The 12745-nt window shown below is 39.7% G+C and overlaps 1 protein-coding gene and 1 long non-coding RNA gene across 5 annotated transcripts in view; one reads left to right on the plus strand and one right to left on the minus strand.

Moving 5' to 3' along the window:
• Positions 1-12745, plus strand: part of TTN (titin) — a 275391-nt gene that overhangs the window by 191760 nt on the left and 70886 nt on the right. For both annotated transcript variants that reach the window (XM_061434167.1, XM_061434175.1), the window contains 20 exons: positions 179-541; positions 825-1127; positions 1258-1557; positions 2050-2346; positions 2450-2734; positions 2828-3121; positions 4191-4490; positions 4600-4908; positions 4997-5187; positions 5580-6009; positions 7579-7887; positions 8021-8169; positions 8256-8288; positions 8385-8514; positions 8604-8903; positions 8991-9308; positions 10360-10656; positions 10766-11065; positions 11151-11465; positions 11552-11700. In XM_061434167.1, coding sequence (XP_061290151.1) covers positions 179-541; positions 825-1127; positions 1258-1557; positions 2050-2346; positions 2450-2734; positions 2828-3121; positions 4191-4490; positions 4600-4908; positions 4997-5187; positions 5580-6009; positions 7579-7887; positions 8021-8169; positions 8256-8288; positions 8385-8514; positions 8604-8903; positions 8991-9308; positions 10360-10656; positions 10766-11065; positions 11151-11465; positions 11552-11700 — 5372 coding nt within the window. The remainder of the gene's footprint in view (positions 1-178; positions 542-824; positions 1128-1257; positions 1558-2049; positions 2347-2449; positions 2735-2827; positions 3122-4190; positions 4491-4599; positions 4909-4996; positions 5188-5579; positions 6010-7578; positions 7888-8020; positions 8170-8255; positions 8289-8384; positions 8515-8603; positions 8904-8990; positions 9309-10359; positions 10657-10765; positions 11066-11150; positions 11466-11551; positions 11701-12745) is intronic.
• LOC133257839 (uncharacterized) overlaps positions 1-12745 on the minus strand; it is a 149027-nt gene that overhangs the window by 30517 nt on the left and 105765 nt on the right. For all 3 annotated transcript variants that reach the window (XR_009739713.1, XR_009739712.1, XR_009739714.1), the window contains exon 7: positions 5691-5804. This is a non-coding gene — a long non-coding RNA (uncharacterized LOC133257839). The remainder of the gene's footprint in view (positions 1-5690; positions 5805-12745) is intronic.

Genomic DNA, 12745 nt, shown 5'->3' on the forward strand with positions numbered 1-12745 from the left:
CTGGAGAAGGAAATGGCAATCCACTCCAGTATTCTTGCCTGGAAAATTCCATGGACGGAGGAGCCTGGTAGGCTACAGACCACGGGGTCGCAAAGAGTCGGACACAACTGAGTGACTTCACTTCACTTCAGACATTTCCATCAGAACTGAAAACAATTATTGCTTTTAATCATTACAGATGCCCCGAAAGTCATTATGAAAACAAGCCTAGAAGTCAGAAGAGGTGATGAAATAGCACTTGATGCAATTATTTCTGGGTCACCTTACCCAACAATTACATGGCTAAAGGATGAAAGTATTATCACACCAGAGGAGATTAAGAAGCGGGTAGAACCCTTGGTTAGGAGAAGGAGGGGTGAAGTTCAAGAAGAACAACCGTTTGTCCTGCCTCTGACACAGCGTCTGAGTATTGACAATAGTAAAAAAGGAGAATCTCAGCTCCGTGTCCGAGATTCTGTCCGACCCGATCATGGCCTATTTATGATCAAAGCTGAAAATGACCATGGTATTGCAAAAGCTCCATGTACCGTCTGTGTGCTAGGTAAGTAGATAAAACTACACTTTCCAATGGAAGAAAGTTAATATAAGAGTTCGTGGGGGCAGTTAAAAGAAGTGGGAAATAGCTTCAGTCAGGTGTCCTCATTCCCTTTTTCTTCTGGCTTCGTCAAAGAAAACTGACGCTGTTATTCATTAGCTAATGTGATATGAAGACAGATGTAGGAAAAACAGAAGTTGACGTCACTGAAGCACATTCAACATTTACATTTTCCGTTGCGAGCAGTGCTACAAAAATTTTTAACCACTTCTCTCTTTTAAAATATCAGATATACCAGGACCACCAATCAACTTTGTATTTGAAGATATGAGAAAGACTTCAGTCCTCTGTAAATGGGAGCCACCCCTTGATGATGGTGGCAGTGAAATTTTAAACTACACTTTAGAAAAGAAAGACAAGACAAAACCTGACTCAGAATGGATGGTTGTCACCTCAACGCTTAGGCACTGCAAATATTCAGTGACAAAGCTGATTGAAGGAAAAGAGTACCTCTTCCGTGTGAGAGCTGAAAACAGGTTTGGGCCTGGACCACCGTGTGTTTCAAAGCCATTTATGGCTAAAGATCCATTTGGTAAGGTTCTTTAGCATCTAAACTTTGCCTTTTTATCATATGTTGCTATACATTATCCCAGCTTATAAACTTGAATTTTTATGTCATACTAGGGAATTAGTTCAAACTTGCCTTTTTTAATTTTAATCAGAACCACCGGATGCGCCTGACAAGCCCATTGTGGAAGACGTCACCAGTAACAGTATGCTAGTGACATGGAATGAACCAAAAGATAACGGAAGCCCCATCTTGGGTTACTGGCTTGAAAAACGTGAGGTGAACAGCACACACTGGTCTCGTGTGAACCGAAACCTTCTGAATTCTTTGAAGACCAAGGTAGACGGCCTACTAGAAGGACTCACCTATGTCTTTAGAGTATGTGCTGAAAATGCAGCTGGACCTGGAAAGTTCAGTCCCCCCTCAGACCCCAAGACAGCACAAGATCCAATCTGTAAGTAATTCCTTAAGAGGAAAGAGGGTATAGTGTGGTCACTATAATTAACACTACTGTTTGCTGCTACTGTTAATTTCTAGTTTTCAAGTTTTGTATGCTTGAAAGTTGTTAAGAGAGTAGATCTTAAATGCTACCAAATAGTGGTATTTATGTGAGGGAATGGTGGTGTTAACTAACATTTCTGAGGTAATCATTCTGTAATATATACATATATCAACTCATCACGCTGTACACCTAAAACTTACATACGTTATATGTCAGTAATACCTCAGAGCTGGAAAACAGACTAAATACTAGCAGTAACTACAGATATATGTTGAGGTTGCAGTGTAAAATTATAAACATTTGTATATATACCTTAAAAGTTTCACAGAGCAATATTTACCCACATTGCATGTAACATATGTGGGGGGAAATGGGCTAGCATAAGCTACTGCGCATTTTCAAACCATCAGCGGGTTTTGATTTCTGTGTGTGCATTCATTCTAGCTCCACCTGGGCCACCCGTCCCCAGAGTCACTGACACAAGTTCCACAACGATTGAACTGGCCTGGGAGCCCCCAGCTTTCAACGGTGGTGGGGAAATTGTTGGCTACTATGTCTATAAGCAGCTGGTTGGCACAAATGAATGGTCCCGCTGCACAGAGAAGATGATCAAGCCCCGTGAGTACACGGTCAGAGAAATCCGAGAGGGTGCCGATTACAAACTTCGAGTGACTGCCGTCAACGTTGCAGGCGAAGGGCCGCCTGGAGAAACAGAACCTGTTACTGTGGCTGAACCACAAGGTACTTAACCAGGGACCTGAATAAGATGATGGATATTTTCCCAGGATGAGATTTTTCCTCCCCATCTTTCTGGAGCTAATGTAGGACTGTTCTCTTTCAACAGAGCCTCCAACTGTGGAACTAGATGTTTCTGTCAAGGGTGGAATACAGATTATGGCTGGGAAGACTCTCAGAATTCCAGCTGTGGTGACTGGCCGTCCAGTGCCAACCAAAGTGTGGACCATTGAAGAAGGCGAGCTGGATAAAGACCGTGTTGAAATAGAGAACGTTGGAACCAAGTCTGAGTTAATTATCAAGAATGCATTGAGAAAAGACCATGGCAGATATGTGATTACAGCTACCAATAGCTGTGGTTCCAAATTTGCAGCAGCCCGGGTAGAAGTTTTTGGTAAGAAATGTTAACATGGATTTCCATAAGATTTTCCCTAAGCAATACTATCTTACTGCATTGATTTTCTGTTGTTACTGTTTTATTTTTCAGATGTCCCTGGCCCTGTTCTTGACTTGAAACCTGTTGTAACAAACAGAAAAATGTGTCTGCTTAACTGGTCTGATCCAGAAGATGATGGAGGAAGTGAAATCACAGGCTTCATTATTGAAAGAAAGGATGCTAAGATGCACACTTGGAGACAACCCATAGAGACTGAGAGATCTAAATGTGACATCACAGGTCTCCTTGAGGGACAAGAATATATGTTCCGTGTGATTGCCAAGAACAAGTTTGGCTGTGGCCCTCCTGTTGAAATAGGACCAATTCTTGCAGTTGACCCACTAGGTAAGAGAGAAAGTTTTGTGTTTATAAAGTGAGTATTAATTGCTTGTAGTTACGTCATTTATGTATGGAGTTTTATGGCTTCAAACTCCCAATAGTCTCCAGATTTATATTTGGAGTAATGAGAAAGGTAAAAACCAAATAACTACAAGCAACTGTAAGGATGCCATATTTACTGTAATTTCAATGTAATTTTTGGCATGGTTTTATGTGCTGAAAAACTTAAATCATTGGAGCCTAGCACAAATGAAAAAACCAAAGGAAATCCCCTTGGCTGGTATGAACAAATATGAAGCCCTAATACTGCACACAGCTGGTAATGCCTGCTGACGTCCCATTCTAGACAGCAAAGTCTTTGTGGTTCCACAAGAGACAGAGGAATTATTCCTCCTCCACCACCACCCAAAAAAAGAGACAAAATTACCTTCTCACTGTAACAGCCCATCTCAAAATGTCTGCTGCAGCTCAAGTTGTGCCAGAAAAAACAGAACAGAGTTGGACTTAGACAGTAAAGCTCTGCTTCTGGTTGTAATAATAGTCAAGAATGGATTGGGTCTAGTTTCGCCATTCTGAGCTTATTCTTTCTATCTTATCCTTCAGTACACAAAACTACAGCAGCATCACTTAAATTCTCTTTCCAGCCCTAAACCAACACTTGAGGCAACATGGTTCAAAGTGTATTCAGTAGACATATCCATTTTCTGTTAATGAGACAGGAATACTTTGCTCTCAGCTAGTCATTCAAAGCAAAATTTCACAGACAGCCCTCCTAGGTCATTAAAATTAGCTTTCTCAGTGACAGAGGTAAAATATGTAAAATGCTAAATATAAAAAAGCATACATGCACCTCAATTTATTTTTAATCAATAATCTTGACTATAGAGTTTACTAAAAAAAAAATTCTGCCTATATGAATGCCTGTAATTTTGGTAATTGAGATATTTTGAGGATTTTAAAGACATGTAACATTATGCCAATAGAAACCTATTTTTCATGTAATTTGGAGTGAAATGTGACTTCATACATGAATATTTGTCTCATTCTTGTCATGTCAACCTACCTCTGGTTAAAGGTCCTCCAACATCTCCTGAGAGGCTCACATATACAGAAAGGACCAAGTCCACCATCACCCTCGACTGGAAAGAGCCCCGCAGTAACGGCGGCTGCCCCATCCAAGGCTACATCATTGAGAAACGGCGTCATGACAAGCCTGACTTTGAACGAGTTAACAAGCACCTCTGCCCAACCACATCTTTTCTTGTTGAAGATCTCGATGAACACCAGATGTATGAATTCCGTGTCAAGGCCGTCAATGAGATTGGTGAAAGTGAACCATCCCTGCCTCTTAATGTGGTCATACAAGATGACGAAGGTGTGGCATCTAAACATAATGGCCATTTGAATGCACTTTATCTCACAGGCTGTGTAAACATCTTTATGACTGTGCTGTTTTTTTCCCCCACGTTCCCTTCTCTTTGCAGTGCCTCCAACTATTAAGTTGCGCCTGTCTGTTCGCGGAGACACCATCAAAGTTAAGGCGGGAGAGCCTGTTAACATTCCCGCAGATGTGACAGGCCTTCCGATGCCTAAGATTGAGTGGTCCAAGAATGAAACTGTGATTGAGAAACCCACCGATGCACTTAAGATAACTAAGGAAGAAGTTTCCCGCAGTGAGGCAAAGACTGAGCTTAGCATTCCCAAAGCAACTCGGGAGGACAAAGGCACTTACACGGTGACTGCTTCTAATCGCCTTGGTTCAGTGTTCCGAAATGTCCATGTGGAAGTATATGGTAAGCGATACTCTTTCTTATAAAAGAATGAACTCCAGCATCTGTTTAAGAATTTCCTTTTCAATCTCCTCCATGGGTTCCTTTTCAGATCGTCCGTCCCCACCAAGAAATCTTGCTGTTACTGACATTAAAGCTGAATCTTGCTACCTAACATGGGATGCCCCTCTAGACAATGGTGGCAGTGAGATCACCCATTACATCATTGACAAGCGCGACGCAAGCAGGAAGAGAGCTGAATGGGAAGAAGTTACCAACAGTGCTGTAGAGAGGAGATACGGGGTAAACTGTTCTAAGTATTTTCTTATGCACATTAAAAGGACTTGAGTCTGAATAAACACCATTCTGGCATGACCTTGGAATTTAATGATTAAACTTAAAACACCACACAAAAATCCTTAGTTTTTAGCACCTTGCACATAAGGCCCCTTAGTAATTTCTGTTTGATATACAGATTCTCTTTTACTTGAGAGACAAATTATTAGGTTCAATAAATGTACACATTCTCATTTTAAAAGACTTTCTCCACATGTGAGTGTATGTACTCAGATAATTGCGTCTATAGATTTATTTCTTTTTACAGTCTTCCCCTACCAAATGACTTGAATATTAAATCAAGTGAAAATCAACATAAGTATGTGGTTTTAAGAAATTATTATTCATTTGATTTCTAGATCTGGAAACTTATCCCCAATGGTCAGTATGAGTTCCGAGTTAGGGCAGTGAATAAATATGGAATCAGTGATGAATGCAAATCAGATAAAGTGGTCATTCAAGATCCTTACCGCACTCCTGGACCTCCGGGAAAACCAAAAGTTCTGGAGCGCACCAAAGGGTCGATGCTAGTGAGCTGGACTCCTCCTCTGGACAACGGCGGCTCTCCAATTACTGGTTACTGGCTGGAGAAGAGAGAAGAGGGAGGTGCCTACTGGTCACGTGTTAGCCGAGCACCAATAACCAAAGTGGGCTTGAAAGGCGTGGAATTTAATGTTCCCCGTTTGATTGAAGGTGTTAAATACCAGTTCAGAGCAATGGCAATAAACGCTGCAGGAGTTGGCCCTCCCAGTGAACCATCAGACCCAGAAGTTGCAGGAGATCCCATATGTAAGTATGCTTCCATCTCTGGAATATATCAAGGACAAAGCCACTAAATAGATAATTCTGCTCTTAAATTTCTTGTATTTATTCTATGCCAAGTTATTTTATTTATTAAAATTAAAAGTTTCATACTTATGTAGACTGTCAAAAGTATATATGTATGTGGTATATCCATATACACACACTGCTGCTGCTGCTGCTAAGTCGCTTCAGTCGTGTCCGACTGTGCTACCCCATAGACAGCAGCCCACCAGGTTCCCCCGTCCCTGGGATTCTCCAGGCAAGAACACTGGAGTGGGTTGCCATTTCCTTCTCCAGTGCATGAAAGTGAAAAGTGAAAGTGAAGCCACTCAGTTGTGTCCGACTCTAGCGACCCCATGGACTGCAGCCTACCAGGCCCCTCCATCCATGGGATTTTCTAGGCAAAAGTACTGGAGTGGGGTGCCATTGCCTTCTCCGATACACACACGAAGCACACATATCTAATACGTATTAGATATATATACATATATATATATACACACATATATATACATGTGTATGCATACACGTAGAGAAACTCATATGGTTTTTAAACACTTAGATTAAACCTAGTATTGTATGAGGAATCACAATAATAAAGACCCTGGACTATATAGCTCCTCTTTGCTCCCATACTTAAAATAAACCTCCGCCTCTTTAATCAGCTACTGTGGAAATTATCTCCCTCACCAAACAGACCTTCCAGTAGGAGTTTAACAAAAACAAAAGGTTGTTAAATTTTCAATAATACATTGAAACAAAGATGTAAGATCTTCAAGCATAGTCTGTGAAGTCTGTCAAATAAAAAGCAATTCTGAAAGATCTATAAGCATATCAGTTCAAAAATTAAAATACTGTGGCCTTAACGATTAATACCATGTGTTGTAATGTATAGATTTTCTGTGGAAAAAATTCAGTTATTTGTAAAAAAGACTTAAAATAATCTAAGTCCTATACGGAGCATATATAAAAAATGAATTATTCATTCTGCAAGCTAGTATTAAATATATGCTATGTGTAAAGAACTGTCTTAAGTGCTGGAAAGACCTATCATTAAAATTTCCATAATTGTAAAGCACTGTCAGAAATATAATGGATTGTTATGTGATTAGGGACAGGGTCAATATCTACAATACAAGGCATTAAAAATCAGTTTGTGTTCAAAAGTTTACAGCTAATGATGAAGTCATTTTTTAATTTTATGGTAGGTTATATTAAGTTTTTAGTATAGAATATTGCAGAATCTCTTCAAAGAGATCTCAAAAGTAAAATAGCTTTTCACCAATCATGTGTAAATAGAATAATAATCTATCAAGCGCTATCCAGTAGTCTTTCTACTCCCGGTTAGTTGTTTGCTTTCTTTGTTTTAGCATTAATGCTAAATGAAAATAGACTTTCTTATATTTCTCTTCTCTAGAAGGTAATTTATTCCTTTGGCATTCCTATTTTAATATTTTAAAAATAAAATATGATCAGGCAAAGTAAAATATTCTTACAGTACATAAATCTAGCATCTCATCAGCTTCACATTTTGATTTTTTTTTTTTTTTTTAGATCCACCTGGGGCACCTTCTCGCCCAGAAGTCAAAGATAAAACAAAGTCAAGCATCACGCTAGCATGGAAACCTCCAGCCAAAGATGGTGGCAGTCCAATCAAAGGATACATTGTAGAAATGCAAGAAGAAGGTACTACGGACTGGAAAAGCGTAAATGAACCAGACAAACTTCTACCCACCTGTGAATGTGTGGTGCCAAACTTGAAAGAGCTCAAAAAGTACAGATTCAGAGTGAAAGCTGTCAATGAAGCCGGTGAATCTGAACCAAGTGATACAACTGGAGAGATTCCTGCCACTGACATTCAAGGTACTAGTCCTTAATCCATTTTTGTATTCATCTTTTGATCTTATTATGAAATTGATTCATGTGCCGAAGATGTGTCAATTACTTTTTTGAAAAAGGTGAGCTAAATCCTGTTATATTATCCATGGTATTACAGAGGTACCAGAAGTTTTCATTGACATTGGAGCACAAGACTGTTTGATTTGTCAAGCTGGCACACAGATTAGGATTCCTGCCGTCATTAAGGGGCGCCCAACACCAAAATCATCTTGGGAATTTGATGGAAAGGCAAAGAAGGCAATGAAGGTAAGAAAATTATAATTCTCTGCATCTCCCACGGAATGACTCTAAGGAATACTTACACTATAACTGATTATCTTATTTTCTAATAGGATGGGGTTCATGATATACCTGAAGATGCACAGGTAAGAAAAAAGAAAATTGAAATGATCTCAGAATCTGATTGACTTCAATACTGCTATTATTTCATTCATTGTATGACTACTGCTTTCTTTGTACAGCTGGAGACTGCTGAAAATTCATCAGTAATTATTATTCCGGAATGTAAACGATCTCATTCAGGCAAATACAGCATCACAGCCAAGAATAAAGCAGGACAAAAGACTGCAAATTGCAGAGTTAAAGTCATGGGTAAGAAAGGCTTTAAAAGTTATTATAGAATAAGAACAAATTATTTTAAACAAGATAGCACTGTTTACATTGTGATTTGCATCCAACAGATGTACCAGGGCCACCCAAAGATCTGAAAGTCAGTGACATCACAAGGGGCAGTTGCAGACTTTCATGGAAGATGCCAGATGACGACGGAGGAGACAGGATCAAAGGCTATGTTATTGAGAAGAGGACTATTGACGGAAAAGCTTGGACTAAAGTCAATCCCAACTGTGTAAGCACCTCATTTGTCGTCCCGGACCTCATCGCCGGACAGGAATATTTCTTCCGCGTGCGGGCAGAAAATCGTTTTGGTGTTGGTGCTCCCGCGGAAACGATTCAGAGGACCACTGCCAGAGACCCAATATGTAAGTTTTTAAGTCAAAGATTAAATTAGCTTCCTAATTGAAACCTGAAATGTATTGTTGTAAACGATTCATACTTTATTTTTAAAGATCCTCCTGATCCCCCTATTAAACTGAAGATTGGCCTTGTAACAAAGAACACCGTACACCTGTCATGGAAACCCCCAAAGAATGACGGGGGCTCCCCTGTCACCCACTATATTGTTGAGTGCCTTGCATGGGATCCTACTGGGACAAAGAAAGAAGCATGGAGACAGTGCAATAAGCGTGACGTGGAAGAACTGGAATTTACCGTGGAAGACCTCATCGAGGGTGGGGAATACGAATTCAGAGTCAAAGCCGTCAATGCTGCAGGAGTCAGCAAACCTTCAGCCACTGTTGGCCCCGTGATCGTCAAAGACCAGACATGTACGTACCAACATGTGATTGGAGAAGGTCCTCTTTATGGATGCCTTCCTAGATACTCAAAAATCCAAAATAAAAAGATGTGTCTGTGCATTGGAAGCTCCCATGGGTTGAGTCTGGACACGGGCCTGTTACCTAAACACTGAACTCCCACAGAATTATCACATTTCCTTACAGGTTACCTTTCCTTTACTAAAAGGAGATACTGTGTGGAGTTTCCTTACTCTGATTTTTCTCCACAGCAGGCTGTTTTACTTACCAAAAGATAAAACAGCTCCTCTGCATGCTCCTCAAAAGGGGCAAAAAGTAACCAGTTATTTTGTTAGCAACTGCCAGGGCCCATTTATATTCATAGTCAAGTCTCTTTCTACTTGAGAAAAAGAAACTTGTTCACATATCATGATAACCATGAATACTCTGATAACAACATCAAAGGAAATGACATTGAGTGTCCTTGAGTAAAGATTACATGGGTTTTATTAAAACTATATTGATTCTTCTCTGAGAAAAAGATACATCCATTTTAAGAGATAAAATATCCACAGAAATATGCTAATAATTCTTCCTGTAATTATTGTTACCATCTCTACTGCTGTGTATGTGTTAGTTCTCTCTTCTAAACTTAGGAAAGTGGTAGTCACCAGCCACTTTGCATATTCTTATACTAAATTCATAAAAAAGGGAAAATTGCTCTGCCTCTACTAGCAGTTATATTTCTTAAAAGGAGAAGTCATCTCAGAACAAAATAGGTCCCCTCATTACTCTGAATAAATATTAGGGAATATCATAAAAGAACTCCCAAGCCTAAACTACTTACTACAGTTGCACTTCTTTCAGTATCTACAATCATAATGATGCCAGGTAAGAGACAGGCAATAGCTGATACATAGCTACATATAGATCAATAAAGGATGATGACCACCTATGCCTGTCCCCCAAACTGGTACAAATTAGCTGAAGACAGATCTGTTCTTTATGAATTCTATTCAATACGTCTGATCCTTTAGTGTTTTATGTTTCTAATGACAACATTTTTTTTTTTTAAATAATCTAGGCCCACCTGCAATTGAGCTAAAAGAATTCATGGAGGTTGAAGAAGGAACTGATGTTAACATTGTGGCCAAAATTAAAGGTGTGCCATTTCCGACACTGACCTGGTTTAAAGCTCCTCCAAAGAAGCCTGATAACAAAGAACCCATTGTCTATGATACCCATGTCAACAAACTGGTGGTGGATGACACTTGCACCCTAGTGATCCCACAGTCTCGCAGGAGTGACACTGCCTTATACACCATCACAGCTGTGAATAATCTGGGAACAGCATCAAAGGAAATGAGACTGAATGTCCTTGGTAAAGATGACATGATTTTATTCAAACTACATGACTTTCTGTTCATAAACGTAATATTTGGTTTTAAGATCTTTCCCTTAAAAGTGTTTCTCTTTTAAAACCATTTTAGGTCGCCCTGGCCCTCCAGTGGGACCAATAAAGTTCGAATCTATTTCAGCAGATCAGATGACATTATCTTGGCTTCCACCTATAGACGATGGTGGGTCTAAGATTACAAACTATGTAATTGAGAAAAGAGAAGCTAACAGGAAGACATGGGTGCGTGTCTCCAGTGAGCCCAAAGAATGCACGTACACAATTCCCAAGTTGCTAGAAGGCCATGAGTATGTATTCCGAATCATGGCCCAGAATAAATACGGCATTGGGGAGCCTCTTGACAGCGAACCTGAAACAGCGAGAAACCTCTTCTGTAAGTATCACATAGTTCACATTCAAAGTCATTATTGTCTTTGTCTTTCATAATTTCTTATAAATCACTGTGATTTTTGTCACAGCTGTCCCAGGAGCACCAGATAAGCCAACAGTTAGCAGTGTGACTCGAAACTCCATGACTGTCAATTGGGAAGAGCCAGAATACGATGGAGGCTCTCCTGTGACCGGATATTGGCTAGAAATGAAAGACACCACTACAAAGAGATGGAAGAGAGTTAACCGAGATCCTATCAAAGCCATGACTTTGGGTGTTTCCTACAAAGTGACTGGTCTCATTGAAGGTTCTGATTATCAATTCCGGGTATATGCCATCAATGCTGCTGGTGTGGGGCCAGCAAGTCTGCCATCAGACCCAGCAACTGCTAGAGATCCAATTGGTAAGCCTTCAAACCATTCCTGTTTCTTTTTTCTTCCCAAAAGTACCATGGAAAAGTCAAGAATAATGTCTACTGGTTCTTTCCAGCACCTCCTGGCCCTCCATTTCCCAAAGTTACAGACTGGACTAAATCATCTGCGGATCTGGAGTGGTCTCCCCCACTAAAAGATGGTGGGTCCAGAGTAACAGGATATATCGTTGAATATAAAGAAGAAGGAAAAGAAGAATGGGAAAAGGTAGCTAAACTTGGCATGATGGGAATATACTGTAAATAAACTGAACATGTATAGTTATTCTCATTCTTACCTGTATTTTTTAAATTAAGAAATCAGAAAAATAGTTTAACTGATAATCCAGACATCTTATATCAAAAATTTAATCAAAATTTGTCCTTAAAACAATTATCCTTCAATTAAAAATAAATTTAATTATAAAAAACTTAAGTTTTATTATGATGAACCTTTTGGCTCTAAAGCTTAAAAAAGTAGAATAAGTACAGTACAGTTTTTTCAATCATTTGACAATATTTTAAAATATAATTGCTTCCATTCAGTATTTACCTATAATATCTGATCCATTAAACCTAAATTGACAATAATTTTCCCAAAGAGAGTGAAGACACTATTGTTACACTTTGGAAAGCTATTAAAAAACTACAGTAGTCCCCTTCTATCCCCAAGGGATACATTCTAAGACCCCCCCCCCCAGTGGATGGTTGAAACCAAGAATTATACTGAGTGCTCTCTATATACTATGGTTTTTCTTATACTAATGGGCAGGTTATTGTTTAGGGGCTGCTGTTTGCTCAGTCATGTCCGACTCTTTATGATCCTATGGACTGTAGCCCACCAGGCTTCTCTGTCCATGGGATTTCCCAGACAAGAATACTGGAGGGGGTTGCCTTTTCCTTTCCAGATCTTCCTGACTCAGGGATTAAACCTGCGTCTCCTGCATTGGCACACGGATTCTTTACCACTGAGCCACCAGGGAAGCCAGATGGTTCACTTCCCAAGCAGAGATGGAGCAGGATGACCCAAGATATCATTATATTGCTCAGAATGGAACTCAGTTTAAAACTGATGAATTGTTTATTTATGGAAACTATTTTCCATTTAGTATTTTCAGATTCCCAATGACTTCTGTGGTAAATAAAACCACAGATAAGAAAGCATTACTGTATTCCAGGGGCTTCCCAGGTAGCACAGTGGTAAAGAACCCACTTCCTAGGCAGGAGACATGAGACAACGGGTTAGATCCTTAGGTTGGGAAGATGCCCTGGAC

This window comes from Bos javanicus, chromosome 2, assembly GCF_032452875.1.
Source record: "Bos javanicus breed banteng chromosome 2, ARS-OSU_banteng_1.0, whole genome shotgun sequence".
Lineage (NCBI taxonomy): Eukaryota > Metazoa > Chordata > Mammalia > Artiodactyla > Bovidae > Bos > Bos javanicus.